At 37.6% G+C, this 14,502-nt stretch overlaps 2 protein-coding genes across 3 annotated transcripts; both read right to left on the bottom strand.

Annotated features, from left to right (window-relative positions):
• Positions 1 to 3,657: 3,657 nt before the first annotated feature.
• On the bottom strand, positions 3,658 to 7,672 carry LOC110329318 (keratin-associated protein 20-2-like). 2 transcript variants are annotated; one of them, XM_021208875.1, is made up of 2 exons: positions 7,582 to 7,672; positions 3,658 to 3,761 (listed from the first exon to the last, which is right to left on the bottom strand). In XM_021208875.1, the coding sequence occupies exons 1-2, from the start codon at positions 7,670 to 7,672 to the stop codon at positions 3,658 to 3,660; spliced, it is 195 nt and encodes a 64-aa protein (XP_021064534.1). The 2 variants fall into 2 exon arrangements, with proteins under 2 accessions (XP_021064534.1, XP_029400112.1); XM_029544252.1 differs by lacking the exon at positions 7,582 to 7,672 and having other exon boundaries at positions 3,658 to 3,816.
• A 5,504-nt stretch (positions 7,673 to 13,176) lies between these two features.
• Positions 13,177 to 13,341, bottom strand: LOC110329361 (keratin-associated protein 20-2-like). Its single transcript, XM_021208942.1, has one exon. The coding sequence runs from the start codon at positions 13,339 to 13,341 to the stop codon at positions 13,177 to 13,179; it is 165 nt and encodes a 54-aa protein (XP_021064601.1).
• Positions 13,342 to 14,502: the final 1,161 nt, after the last annotated feature.

Raw genomic sequence — 14,502 nt, 5'->3', positions numbered from 1 at the left:
AGAGAGAGAGAGAGAGAGAGAGAGAGAGAGAGAGAGAGAGAAGAGAGAGAGAGAGAATTTTGCATTAAATCCAATAAACATTAACATGAAATGAAATACAATTTCTGATATTCCAGTCAGGATTTGTCTTCATTTCCCAGTCTATAGTAGATAATACTCTCTTGTATCTTTTAATTAAAAAATATGCCTATTAGTATATTTTGAACTTTGGATATTGTTTTCTTCCAAATAGATGTAAAAATGTTTTCAATCTAATTATTAAGTAATTCAGTTTTGTCTCATAGAAATCTAATCCTGGCAACTTCTGAATTGAAAAAAATAACAGCCTCACTGTGAGTCCTGCCTGGTTATAGGAGATGGCCTGTTCATGCTCCATATCCCCCTTACTAAGGGTCTCACCTAGGACCACCCTCAATTATTCCTGGGAGTTTCCATTGAGCTAGATCTCTACCTCATTTCTGAAATGCCTCCCAATTCCCGTTGTCTCTCCCAGTATTCTTTCCACCCATCTTCATCCACCCTGATCTCTTGTTTCCATCCCCACACATCCCCAATCAACCTGCAATGTTTTCTATTTCCCCTTCCTTTAGAGAATGCAAAGATTCATGCATTCCTTTTGAGCCTTCCTTATTACTTAGCCTCTCTAGGTCTATGAATTGTAGCATGGTTATCCTGTATTTCACAGCTAATGTCTGCTTATAAGTAAGTGCATGCCTTTCTGGATCTGGGTTACCTCACTCAGAATGATTTTCTCTAGTTACATCATTTGCCTGCAAATTTCATGATGTTACTTTTTAACTCATGGCTAAGTAATGCTCCATTGTGTAGATGTATCACATTTTCTTTAACCATTCTTCAGTTGAGAGACATCTAGATTGTTTCCAGTTTCTGGCTACTGTGAACAAAGCTATTATGAACATAGTTGAGAGTATCCTTGTGGTTAGATGGAATGTCCTTTGATTATATGCCCAGGAGTGATGTATTTGTTTCTTAAGATAGATCAATTCCAATTTTCCGAGAAACTGCCATATTTATTTCCAAAGTTGCTGTACAAGCATGAACTTCCACCACTAATGGAAAATGTTCCTCTTATACCCCATCCTTAACATAATGAGTTACTTTAAAAATATTACTCGTGTTTTTGTCTTAGCCATTTTGACAAGCATATGATGAAAGTTCACAATTGTTCTGATTGATATTCCTTGATAGCTAAGGATATTGAATACTTCTAAGTGCTTCTTGGCCTTTTGAGATTCCTCTGTTGAGAATTCTCTTTAGATATGTACCTCAATTTTAATTGGATTATTTGGTTTGTTGATTACTACTTTTCTTGAGTTATTTATGTATTTTGGAAATTAGCCCTCTGTCAGATGTGGAGTTGGTGAACATCTTTTTCCATTTGTCCTATTGATTGTGTGCTTTGCCTTACAGTAACTTTTCAGTTTCATGAGGTCCTTTCTGTTAACTGTCAATCTTAGTACCTGCACTATTGGTGTTCAGTTCAGGAAGTTGTTTCCTGTGCCAATGTATTGAAGGCGATTCCCACTTTCTCTTCAATCAGGTTCAATGTATCTGCTTTTATGTTGAGGACTTGGAGCCACCTGGACTTATTATTTTTTTTCCTCATGGAGGAACTGTGACACCAACACAGCCTCAAAACATTCATCCTACAATTTATCCTTCCTACAAGATGTGCTATGATAAAGGTGGTGCAAAACTTTGGAGAGTGGCCAGCCAATGACTGGTCCAGCTTGAGACTCATGACATGTGAGGGAGGGTACCCACCCTGGACACTGTCTGGAGGATCAGGAACCAGAAGCCAGATATCCCAGACACCTAGGACAGAACCAAACAGGACCAGAAAAAAAATCAATAAAATGATTACTAATGATAACTCTGCTATACTTGCAGATTGGAGCCTAGCATAATTGTCGTCAGAGTGGCTTCATCCAATAACTGAGGCTTCATACAGCAGTTGATGGGAGCAGATTCAGAGACCCAAAGCCAAACATTAGGCAGAGCTTGAGGAGTCCCAGTGAAGAGGGGTAGGAAAGAGTGTAGGAGCGAGAGGGGCCAAGGTCACCAGAAGAAATCCGAGAGAATCAACTAAATTTGGCTCAATGGGGCTCACAGAGACTGAATCAACAATCAGGGAGCCTGCATGGGTCTGATCTGGGCCCTCTGCATAGATTATTGTAATGTAGCTTGTGAAACGCCTAAAAGTGGGAGCAGAGCCACTTTTGCATGCTTTTGAGTTGCCTTGTGCAACCTTAATATGAGGGGATGTGGTTAGTATTATTGTAACTTGGTATACTGTGTTTGACTGATATTCCTGTGAGGCCTGTCTGTTTCTGAAGGGAAATGAAGGAGGAGTGGATCTTGGGGAGAGGGAGGTGGTAGAGGAAAGACTTGGAGGTGAAAAGGGAGGATAAACTATAGTTGGGATATAATATATGAGAGAATAGTAAGTAAAAATTAAAATTAAAATAACACCCCTAGAATAACCTGGCTCTATGTTCTGATCTGGATCACATATCAAGTGTTATTACAGGCATGTGCACTTATGCCTCTAGATATGGTTTGCTAGACCTAGTAAGCAAAGCTCAAAGAGAACCCATTTCTTTTCTTTTCCAGAATGTTCTCTGGAATAGGAATTCCTCAATTTCTCACATTTTATACCAGCATGTCATTACCTTTAGTCTTATTATCTTAATTGTGAAGTATACATAAGATAATGATAGATAAATAAAAACTAAATAATTTTTAGTTTGGATAAGATTAATGCATAGATACATACAAACATATCTGTATATCTATATATCTATATCTCCACCTATGTCTGTCTGTATATATAAGACAACTCTTGCACCCAAGGCTCAGGGATCATTGCAAAACAGGTGGGAAATTTATAAAGTCCAGAGGAAGAGGGACATCACTGTGAAAGTGTGTCGCCTAGGGATATCGGAATCCACACTCATACTCTCAGCAACTTGACTTTCTAAATTAAGTTGAACAAGGACAATGGACAGTGTGGGAGGGGAAAGCTCATGAGGCCACAGTTCTACACAAAGATCTAAAGAGAACTCAGGGGTGCTGAGAGTGAAATGTTTTTAATGAGCTTTTAATGAAAAATGATATATTTCCCTATTCATTTTAGGCAACTAAATATAATAAAAATATTTCTCCCTCCAAATCTCTTGGCTTCCTATCCTCCTTCCATCTCTCACTCAAAAAAAACAGCAACAACAACAATAACAACAAAAAACAAACCCAAAACATGCATATGTGAAAAATCAAACACAGATACATAAATACATGTGACAAATTGAGAGATTATTTAATAAAACTCCAAGAAAGCAAAATCTACAATGAAATACATTGATTAAAATGCATACAGCTTGATAAAACATGGAGGGTTCACAGCTGACCACATTTTATAGATCTTTACAAAGTCACTGATACAATTATTTGCAAACTGTCACTGAATCCAGATGAAAATGATAACGATGTCCAGGCACTGTTGATTTTTCTCAGATAAGTTTAGCATAAAGTTTGAAATTATAAAGATATATTAAAATTCCTCATGTGAGGAAACTTGAGGATATGTTTGCAAGACTGCAGATGACAGGCTACAGGCTGGGCAGCTGTAGAAACTCCTTAGTAGAAGCCATAGGAGCAGTAGCTTCTATAGCAGAGTGGACGGCAGCAGCCATATCCATAGCCACCATAGCCACAGCCATAGCCACAACCATAGCCACATCCTAGGCCTCCACAGCCATAGCCCAGGCCTCCATAGTAGCTACCGTAGTAACACATAGTGTCGGGACTAGATGAGTTAGCAAAAGACCAGTAGTAGGATCCTTGTGTCTTGTTGTCATCAACTGACAAAGACCTCTTATATACCTAGGAGTTTGGTGGAGAAAACCACAGGCATTAAAATGTCACATGTCTCCACTGTACCTCAGAAAACATCAGGGTTTCATAATTTACTGGCCAAACAAAGCTGTGTAACTGGAGATAATTGTGCACATCTGTCAGGATCTCATGATCAAATCACATGTCTTTAACATGAAATTCTGATACTGCATTTAAGACTGCCCGATTCTGTCTCTATTGTATTTAATACTTATAAAACTCATCTGTGCCACAGTACAAATCATTGAAATAGCTCTCTCTTATTTTTTATGTTTGTTTTGTAGTACTCCATAGATAAAGGGTCTTTGTGTTCAGTTTTCTTTGCTTGCTTTGTTAATGTAGAATAATTCTATCAGGAGAAATAACCAAGCCTTTCTAATGAAGAATGATGTGGTTATTTGTTAAGTTATTGATAACTTAATGATAGTTAATATCTACATGAACATAATTACTTTTAATATAAATGCATTTTATTCATACATATTCTTTAAATTTTCTGTATGGTTTTTTTTTTTCTGTGATTTTGTCATTTAGATTTTATTACTATGGCTCTGTGGTATAATTTGAGATTAGGTTCTGTGGTAGGTCCAGCATCTTTGTTTCTGCTTTGTATTATTTTGAGTATTAATGTCATTTTGTGCCTTCATATGACTTTTAGTACTGTGTTGTCTAATTCTGTTAAGAATATAATTGGAATTTTGATGGAGATTGCATGAAATCTGTGTACTGTTTCAGCGAACAGCCATCTCCATGTTATTAATTATGCCAGTCCATCAACAGGACATTATTGTCATTCCCTATCCTAGTTTCTTATAATTATACCCCTGCCCCCAAATAGGTACTACTGGTAATTATGTTAAGCAAAATAAACTATACTGAGAAAGTCAAATGCTGGGCTTATGAGGTAACTCAGTGGGTGAAGCTGTATACCATCATTACACCTCAGGACCTGTGTTTGATCAGAGCATCTCATATAGTGAAAGGAGAAAATTCAGTTTCCCATCATTTCTTCTTACTTCCAAGTGCATTATATAGTATATGCATATCTCCTATCCGAGCACTAGCAGGAATGATACAAGACTAAATGTAATAAAAAATTAAAAACTACAGGTTCACAGATCCAAGAGGAGAACCAAATACTAATTGTCCTGTGAATGATTTAAATGATTACTTCTGCCTTATGCCAATATATATATATATATATATATTAAATTAAATTCAAATCAAGGAAATTTTTGCAACAAGTGGCAGTCAACAAAAAGATATGCTGTCCAAACTGGTTAATGTGCATTTTAAAGTAGGTATTGTTCTCAATCCTAAATTGGACATGCATATCATACTACCTGCCACAGGCTCACAGATCTTTGTAGAAGGGGGACAGGGGGACTGTAAAAATCAGAGGTGGTGAATGACTTCAAGGGAGTTGTTTTCAAGACAAAGCATGGTAAATAGACATTTCAACCCACAGTGATCGTGACAATATGCATAAGATCTGAGCAAGCTCCCAATAGGAAAAAAAAAAGAAAAGAAAAGAAAAGAAAAGATCCTAACATGGATGGAGGGGAGAGGTCAGCCACCATTAACTGAGAAGCATTTAGCATTTGATAGCTGCTGAAAGATCACTTTAAAAAAAAAAAAGATATATTCTTTATTTATATTTCATATGTTATCCCCTTTCCTGGTTTCCCCTCCACAAACCCCTCCCCCTCCCCCTGCTCACCACCTCACCCACTCCTGCTTCCTGGCCCTGGCATTCCCCTACACTGGGGTATAGAGCCTTCACAGGACCAAGAGCCTCTCCTCCCACTGATGTCCCACAAGGGCATTCTCTGCTACATATGCAGCTGGAGCCATGGGTCCCTCCGTGTGTACTGTTCGGTTGGTGGTTTGGTCCCTAGGAGCTCTGGGGGTACTGGTTAGTTTGCTCCTATGGGGTTGCAAACCCTTTCTGTTCCTTGGGTCCTTTCTCTAGCTTCTTCACTGGGGACCCTGTGATCAGTCCAATGGATGGCTATGAGCATCCACCTCTGCATTTGTCAGGAACTGGTGGAACCTCTCCAGAGACAGCTACAACAGGCTTCTATAGGCAAGCACTTGTTAACATCCATAAAATTGTCTGGGTTTGGTGATTGTATATGGGATGGATCCCCAAGTGGGGCATCTCTGGATGGTCATGCCTTCAGTCTCTGCTCTGAACTTTGTCTCTGTAACTCCTTCCATGGAGTTTTGTTCCTCTTCTAAGAAGGATTGAAGTATCCACACTTTGGTCTCAGCTATTAAAAGCAATGAATTAATGAAATTCTTAGGCAAATGGATGGAACTAGTAAATATCATCCTGAGTGAGGTAACCCAATCACAAAAGACCACACATGATATGTACTCACTGATAAGTGGATATTAGCCCAGAGGCTGGGAATCCCCAAGTATAATTCACAAACCACATGAAACTCAAGAAGAAAGATCAGCTTTGGTTAATGATATGGCTTCTGGTAGTCTGGCTACACGCCAGAGTCAGGCCCCAATCCAAGACAAGCCAGGCAACACAAACTGAATTCCATGGGCGGGGATTACAATAAAAATAGAAATCCCAAGGTTGGGTGGAAATATGTTGCACACAAATAAGTAAAACAAGTATATAAGGCAGAAGACTAACACATATTTTGGGGGGATATGCACAGCTAAATTAAACAGATAAAATGATATAAATGAATGCCAACATGAGCTGATTTTTAGAACAGGTATTTTTAAAATAGCCAGATGGACAAATGAATAGAATAATGTTTTCTGTCACTAATATCTTAAAGATGCAATTAAAAAGATGATATTTCAGATCACAGCTTAGATAAGTAATATTAGAAATAAGAAAGATGAATGTTACTAAGCATGTAGAAAAAGTTCTCCCTTCTCCATTGTTAATGGGAATACAACTTTGTGCAGCCATGACAGAAGAGAGCATTTGACATGTTTGCAAATGTATAGGAAAGGGATAGGTGATCTAGAAATCATAGTGCTTCTTATATAACTAATATAATATTACTAGATATTAAAAAATAGGCACACTACCATGCTTATTGTCACATTGCTTATAGTAGTTGTTTTATAAACAACCAAATATCCATCTGTAGATGAGTGCTGAAACCTCCGCAGCTTATGTAACTTCCTCTTTTCTTCTTCATTTCTCTCATTTTCTCTTCCCTCTGCAAATTCCTCTCCATTACTACCCTTCAACTTTCCCATAACCATCTCCACATATGTGACTAAGCAGGTACAAAAGCAGAGAAGAGACAGAAATTGTTTTGTAGAGTTTAATCATTTCGCTATTTGATAATACACTTAAAAAAAAAAAAACAACAAAGATTGAGAGTCAAACTTGAAATCATTTTACAGATTATGATGAAGATAACATAAAACACAATAATGGTCCAAATTCAGATGACAAATTAAATGATCATGTTGGACTTCAATTACATTTTAGATATTTTGTTCTAAAGTTAGAGTTTTTAAAGACATTTTTAAGTTCCTGGTGTGAAAACGTTGGAAGCCCTTCTGGTTAGAAAGGCTGGGTATCTGCATAATGTCCTCAGTAGAAGCCATAAGACCAGTATCTTCCACAGCACAGTGGGCGGCAGCACCCATATCCATAGCCACCATAGCCACAGCCACAGCCATAGCCACAACCATAGCCATAGCCACAGCCATAGCCTAGGCTTCCATAGCCATAGCCCAGGCCTCCGTAGTATCCATCATAGTAACACATATTTTTTAAGGAGTGGACTATTCAGTGGAAGATAAGCAGTATGTTTCTAGAGTCTGGATGTAACCCTCTGCCAAGGGCCTTTTATATACCTAGATACTTGGTGGCTAAAACCACAGATGTTATGACATCACCCATGTCTCTACTATGCTTCAAAAAATATCAGGGCGCCACAGTTTACTGGCCAAGCAACGCTGCATAACTTAGATAATTGTGCTCATCTGTTAGGATCCCAAGGTCAGATCATGAGACTTTTTCAAGACAATGCCTCATTCTACAGTTAGTTTATCTAATACTCATGAATCTCCACCGTGCTACAATATAAAACATTGAAATCTCTCTCTCCTCCTCATGTCTGTTTGTTTGTAGTACTCTATACTGAAAGTATCTTTGTTTTTGTTGCTTTGCTTTGTATTGTAAAATAAGTATGTATTTCCTAAGCATTTCTGTTGAGGAATGATCTCTTCATTGGTTATGTTATTGGTAACTTGATGACACTTTATATATATATATTTAGCACTTTATTCCTGTTTAAAGATCAGTTTTTTTCCTTAACAATGTCACCTTTGGTAGAGTTACCACATACTAGTTCATGGTTCAGTTAGCAGGAAAGCTGGGCAACAAACTGGACTGAGGGGAATTAGACAACAAGAAGACAAACAATCTCAAAGTTGGTTGGGAAGAGAGATTGTGTCTTAGAGTTCTCTTACTATGCTGAAAAAGCATAACTAAAAGCAAATTGAGGAGGAAAGGGTTCATTTTGTTTACACTTCTACATTACTGTTCATCATGGAAGGAAGTCAGGAAAGGAATTCAAACAGAATAGAAACCTGGAGATAGGAATTGATGCACAGACCATGGTGGGGTGCTCAACCTGGATCATCATGGATTACTCAACCTAATTTCTTTTTTTTTTCATTTTTATTAGATATTTTCTTTATTTACATTTCAAATGCTATCCCCAAAGTTCCCTATACCTTCCACCCACCCTGCTCCCCTACCCACCCACTCCCACTACTTGGCCCTGGCATTCCCCTTTACGGGACATATAAAGTTTGCAAGACCAAGGGCCCCTCTTTTCCCAATGATGACTGACTAGGCCATCTTCTGCTACATATGCAGCTAGAGACACGAGCTCAGGGAGTACTGGTTAGTTCATATTGTTGTTCCACCTATAGGGTTGCAGCCCCCTTCAGCTCCTTGGGTACTTTCTCTAGCTCCTCCATTGGGGGCCCTGTGTTCCATCCAATAGCTGACTGTGAGCATCCACTTCTGTGTTTGCCAGGCACTGGCATAGCCTCACAAGAGACAGCTATATCAGGGTCCCTTCAGCAAAATCTTGCTGGCATGTGCAATAGTGTCTGGGTTTGGTAGGGTCACAAATCTAGAGTTAGCCCTACTTGGAATGGGCTTGTCCCTCCCTCATCAACATATAATTAATAAAATGCACTACGGATTGCCTACTTCCCCATTTTATGGAGTCATTTTCTTTACTGTGCTGACATGGCTCACTCCTATGGTGTGGCTTTAGTTTGTGTCAAGTTTATACAAACTCTTCATTATAATTGGTTCCTTGACAAATTGACACCAAACAAACCTCTGTAAAGTCACAAAATGTCCTTTCTCATTCACTCCCACGATTTCACAATAAAAACACAAATAACTTTAAAAGTCTTAACGTTTTTGCAGATTCAAACACTTTAAAAGTTCAGTCCTTCTAAAATTAACAATTCTTTTAAAAATCCAGAACCTCTTTGAAAAGTTCAAAATCTGTCAACTGTGGGCTTTTGAAAATTTCAGATTACATTGAATACATTCTTACTTAAAGAGGGAAGAACCAGGGCACAGTCATGATAAGATTAAAGCAAAACTAATCTACCCATAGTAAATAACACACAGTGTCTGGAATCGCCATTCAAACTTCTCAACTCCTCTAAGTGCCTGGATCACTTCTATCATTCAACCCCTGTAGAACACAGTGCTTGTCTTCTAAGCTTAGGCAGGATTCACTAAACTGTTGTCACTGATCTTAGTTGTCATCCCATGGCAATAGAATCTCCCATCCCCAATTAACTATTGGATATCAGTATTGGAGTGTGGAAGTGACAGACTATGGGGCTTGTTCACAGAATGTGGACTTTGGATTAGCAAAGAAGGTGAATGCTTTAAGAGTAGTTTAATAGGCTGTCTTAGTAAGAACACGGAAGGTAATGTTGCTAAGAGCAATGTAATTTTTGACCACTTAGCTCAAGAGATTTCAGAGGAGAATATTAGTAAATAGCCTAGAGAACATTTTTTTGTGATATTTTGGCAAAAATGTGGATGCTTTGTGACTTTGTCTGAGGCCAAATTTCAGTCTCTTGGATTAATGGTGTTGGCAGAAGAGATTTCAAGATGTCACATGGTTATTGTTGATTAATTTCTATGCATATTTACCCCCAAAAGGTGAATGCTAAGTATGAAAAATACTACATGTACAGTTTGAGGAGAAAAGAAGCACCAGGAAATATAATGGATCTAAGTCCAGTGTTTATGGAGATAGAAATCTTTAATGAAAAGCTTAATTCTAAAGATAATAAGGAGTGGTATCCATAGGGAAAGATGCCCCTGAGACAAGCTTCCAATTTAAGAGAAGCAGTTAGAGAGATTCTCAAGTTGTGAAGGAAAATAATCAGAAATAGAAAGCTGATGAAATTGAAGTGCATGCGTGGGCCATGTTCCAAAGCCTGGAAGAAGCAGAGCTTGGAGATTTGGCTATGCATTTCTGGCTTTTGAGTCAATGATACAAGAATAAGTGTTTGGGGATTTTTCTTCTCAGCTAAGGGAAGCTTTGAGGCCTGGCATGTATCAGAGGTGTAACTCCATGGAGCCATAGAAAGTGCATTGTGGGAAGCTGTGCACATTTGAGTTGGATACTGCACAATGTTAGTAAAGCTAGAGTTGTGGGATTCTTACCAAGGAGAGCAGAAGACCGGGTATAGAAACAGCAAAAGAGAAGAAAGTACATTGCAGTCAACAAACATGAAAGGAAATGGATATGTGAAGAGGCCTTTGACTTCACACATGGGAAGCAGAGTGTAGAATTTGCAACCCGGTTTTCCGACTTCCCTTGGCCGAGTATTTCCTTACTGTACTTACTTTTCTCCCTTTTGGAGCTGTAATGTGTACTCTGTACATGTTGGAAATATATGATTTGTTTTTGTATTTTGCTTTTAAAGCATTTACAGTTAAGAATTGCCTTGGGTCTCAAAAAAGACTTTGAACTTTAGACCTTTAAACAGTGTTGAGACTGTGATAGACTATGGGACTTTTGAAGTTGGACTAATTGTATTTTAGGATTAATAGGGTTTTGCTATAAGCCTATGGGGGCAAGGAATTGGAATGTTATGGCACTAATGATAATGGTCACATAGGTCATGGACTTGATTATTTGGTCAGTAGGGTCTGGCATTATTTGAAAGGAATAGTGGGTATATCCTAGTTGGAGGAAATACATCACTAGGGATGGACTTTAAAGTTTCAATAGTCCATGCAAAACCCAAAGTCTCCCTTCTCCTGCTGCTTGCAGATCTATATTTTGAAATCTCAGCTACTTCTCCATCACTATGTCCCCTCATGATGAAATAGGACTATATCTCTGAAATTTCACACAAGTCCCAATTAAATCCTTTCTTTGTTAGGAATTGATATGGTCATGGTATGTTTTCAAAGCAATAGAACATTGTATAAGATTTATGGTAAAGTAAAAACCTGAGATGAATATATTTAAAAAATTTTATAATTAATTTTAATGAATACAAAAATTTTATATTTAAAACAGTTTTAGAAAAAATTAAAGAAAGGCAAATGCTTCAAGGCTTAGGTCATATATAGAATCAACATTTGAATTGTGTGTGTGTATTTACATATATATATATACATATATATATATATATATATATGTATATATATGAATGTGTTGTTGTGTTTGCATAATATGTCATGAAACTAAAAGGCACCAGGAGAAGATAAGATATAAATGGAATGGGTAGACAAGAAAATAATGTCATGCATGAGACATGAAAACAGAGGAGGGGTAGGGGTAGGGGGTGTGGAGAGGAATGAAGGAGAATTAAATAAAATGACCAATGCTTATGTAATAATATCATGATACCCACAGCAGTCTCCTTAAAGGATATTTGAGTATGTCAGACCATCTTTAACCCTGGCAGATTAAGTGGAATCAGATCTATGGCCAACTAACAAGAATCCCAGACACCAGTTTGCATGGTTCTATCTCAATATGTAAGGTGGAGAGCAAATGGGGGGAAAAAAAAAACTAAATAAAAACTCTCCCACACAGACACACTACTACATACGATCCTGTACATATAAATACACACATCAATACATACAAAACGCATATGATGTCACAAATATGTATAAAAAAAGATATGGAGAAACAAAAACCTTTTCGGGAATTCAGCTAAGAAAGTTCTGAACACAAAAGGACTGCATAAAATATAGTTCCAAACAAATGAAGAAAACAAGTATATCAGGAAGGCAATTAATACAGAAATGTGTGGGGGAATAAACACAGCTAAGAAAAGCCAAAAAAAAATATTAATTTAGTGAACACTAAAATGAACTGAGATTTATAGCAGGAATTTTTCAAAGAAATAGATGTAGGTGGACAAATGGACACATTAACATCCCAGAGATGCAAATCAACATCAAGGCGAGATTAGTACACACAACTGTTTGATATTTAATGTTAGAGAGAAGAAAAGTGAATGTTACAGGGAATGTAGACAAAAGGGCACCCTTCCTCATCATTAATGGGAATTCGATTTAGTGTAGCTATGAAAAAATTAGCATGTGGCATATTTGCAAACACACAGGGAAGGGACAGATGATCTAGAAGTCATATTGGTTCTTACATAATTAGATTTAAATCACTGAATCTTAAAGAATAGTTACCCTACCAAGTTTATTGTTACAATCATAATAGTCAAATTATAAATACAAGAAAATGATCATCTGTATTTGAACACTGGCAAGAATTGCTTCTTTCTCTCTCTAAATTCCTCTCCCTTCCCTTACTCCCCTCCCATTTTCCTTCTCCATGTCTGTCTCCTCCCTCACACATTTACTCCCCTCGCACATTCCCACAGCTCCCTCCACACACGTGACCAGCCAGATACAAAAGCAAAGAACATACAGAAATTATTTTGTAAATTTTATTTAGTTATATGATGCTATACAGGTGTTGGTTTCTGTTTTTTCCTTTCTTTCTTTCTTTCTTTCTTTCTTTCTTTCTTTCTTTCTTTCTTTCTTTCTTTCTTTCTTTCTTTCTTAAATAATGGTTGAGATTCAAACTTGATATCACTTACATAGTATGATAGGGATAATATAAAACACGATGTTTTGTCCTAAAGTTAGAATTTTTGACGACATTTTTGAGTTCCTGGTATTGAAACACTTGGAGGCCCTTCTGGTTAGAAAGGGTGGGTATCTGCATAATGTCCTCAGTAGAAGCCACAGGACCAGTATCTTCTACAGCACAGTGGGCGGCAGCAGCCATAACCATAGCCACCATAGCCACAGCCACAGCCATAGCCACAGACATAGCCACAGCCTAGGCCACCATAGCCATAGCCCAGGCCTCCATAGTAGCTGCCATAGTAACACATGTTGTCAGGAGTGGAGTGTTCAGAGGGAGATCAAGCAGTAGGTTTCTGGAGTCTGGATGGAGCCACCTGCCAAGGGCCTTTTATACACCTGGATATTGGTGACAAAACCCACAGGCATTATGACATCACACAAGTCTCTACTGTGCTTCAGAAAACATCAGGGTGCCATAGTTTACTGGTCAAACAACACTGCATAACTGAGATAATTGTGCTCATATTTTAGAAGCCCAAGATCAGATCACAGGCTTTATCAAGAAAATCTGGATCTAGTTTCAAGACAATGCCTCATTCTATAGTGAGTTTATTTAATGCTCATGAATTTCTACTGGGCCACAGTACAAATCATTGAAACCTCTCTCTATGTCTGTGTGGTTTGTAGTGCTCCATACTGAAAATATATTTTGTTTTCTTTGCTTTGCCTTATTATTGTAAAATAAATATGTATTTCAAAGTATCTGATAAGAAATGTTCTGTTTGCCGGGATGTGGTGGCACACACTTTTAATAACAACACTTCGAAGGCAGAGGCAGGCAGATTTCTGGGTTCGAGGCCAGCCTGGTCTACAAAGGAAGTTCCAGGACAGACAGGGCTATACAGAGAAACCCTGCCTCGGAAAAAAAGAAGAAGTTGAAAGAAGAAGAAGAAGAAGAAGAAGAAGAAGAAGAAGAAGAAGAAGAAGAAGAAGAAGAAGAAGAAGAAGAAGAAGAACAAGAAGAAGAAGAAGAAGAAGAAGAAGAAGAAGAACAAGAAGAAGAAGAACAAGAAGAAGAAGAAGAAGAAGGAGAAGAAAAGAAAAAGAAAAAGAAAAAGAAGAAAAAAAGAAATGTTCTGGTCATTTGTTGTGTTGTTGGTAAATTCATGACACTTCTTATATACATAAGCATATACTGTCATATAATTTTACCATGGTATGCTATTTCTACTGACTTATGAGAATAGTAGATCTTTCCATCATATCTTCTTCAATTTTTCATTTGTATGTCTGTTTTTGCTACTATTTTTCAGTTTTTATTACTTTGATTCTGTGGTATATTTTGAGATCAGATTCTGTGTCAGATCTAGCATCGCCCTTTCTGCTTAGTGTTGTTTTTGCATTCATGGGATCATCAGGATTGTGCTGTCTACTTCTGTTCAAAACAAAATTGGAAATTTTAGAGAAAT

Source organism: Mus pahari, chromosome 12 (genome assembly GCF_900095145.1).
Source record: "Mus pahari chromosome 12, PAHARI_EIJ_v1.1, whole genome shotgun sequence".
NCBI classification, from domain to species: domain Eukaryota; kingdom Metazoa; phylum Chordata; class Mammalia; order Rodentia; family Muridae; genus Mus; species Mus pahari.
This window is presented reverse-complemented; position numbering and strand designations above follow the sequence as displayed.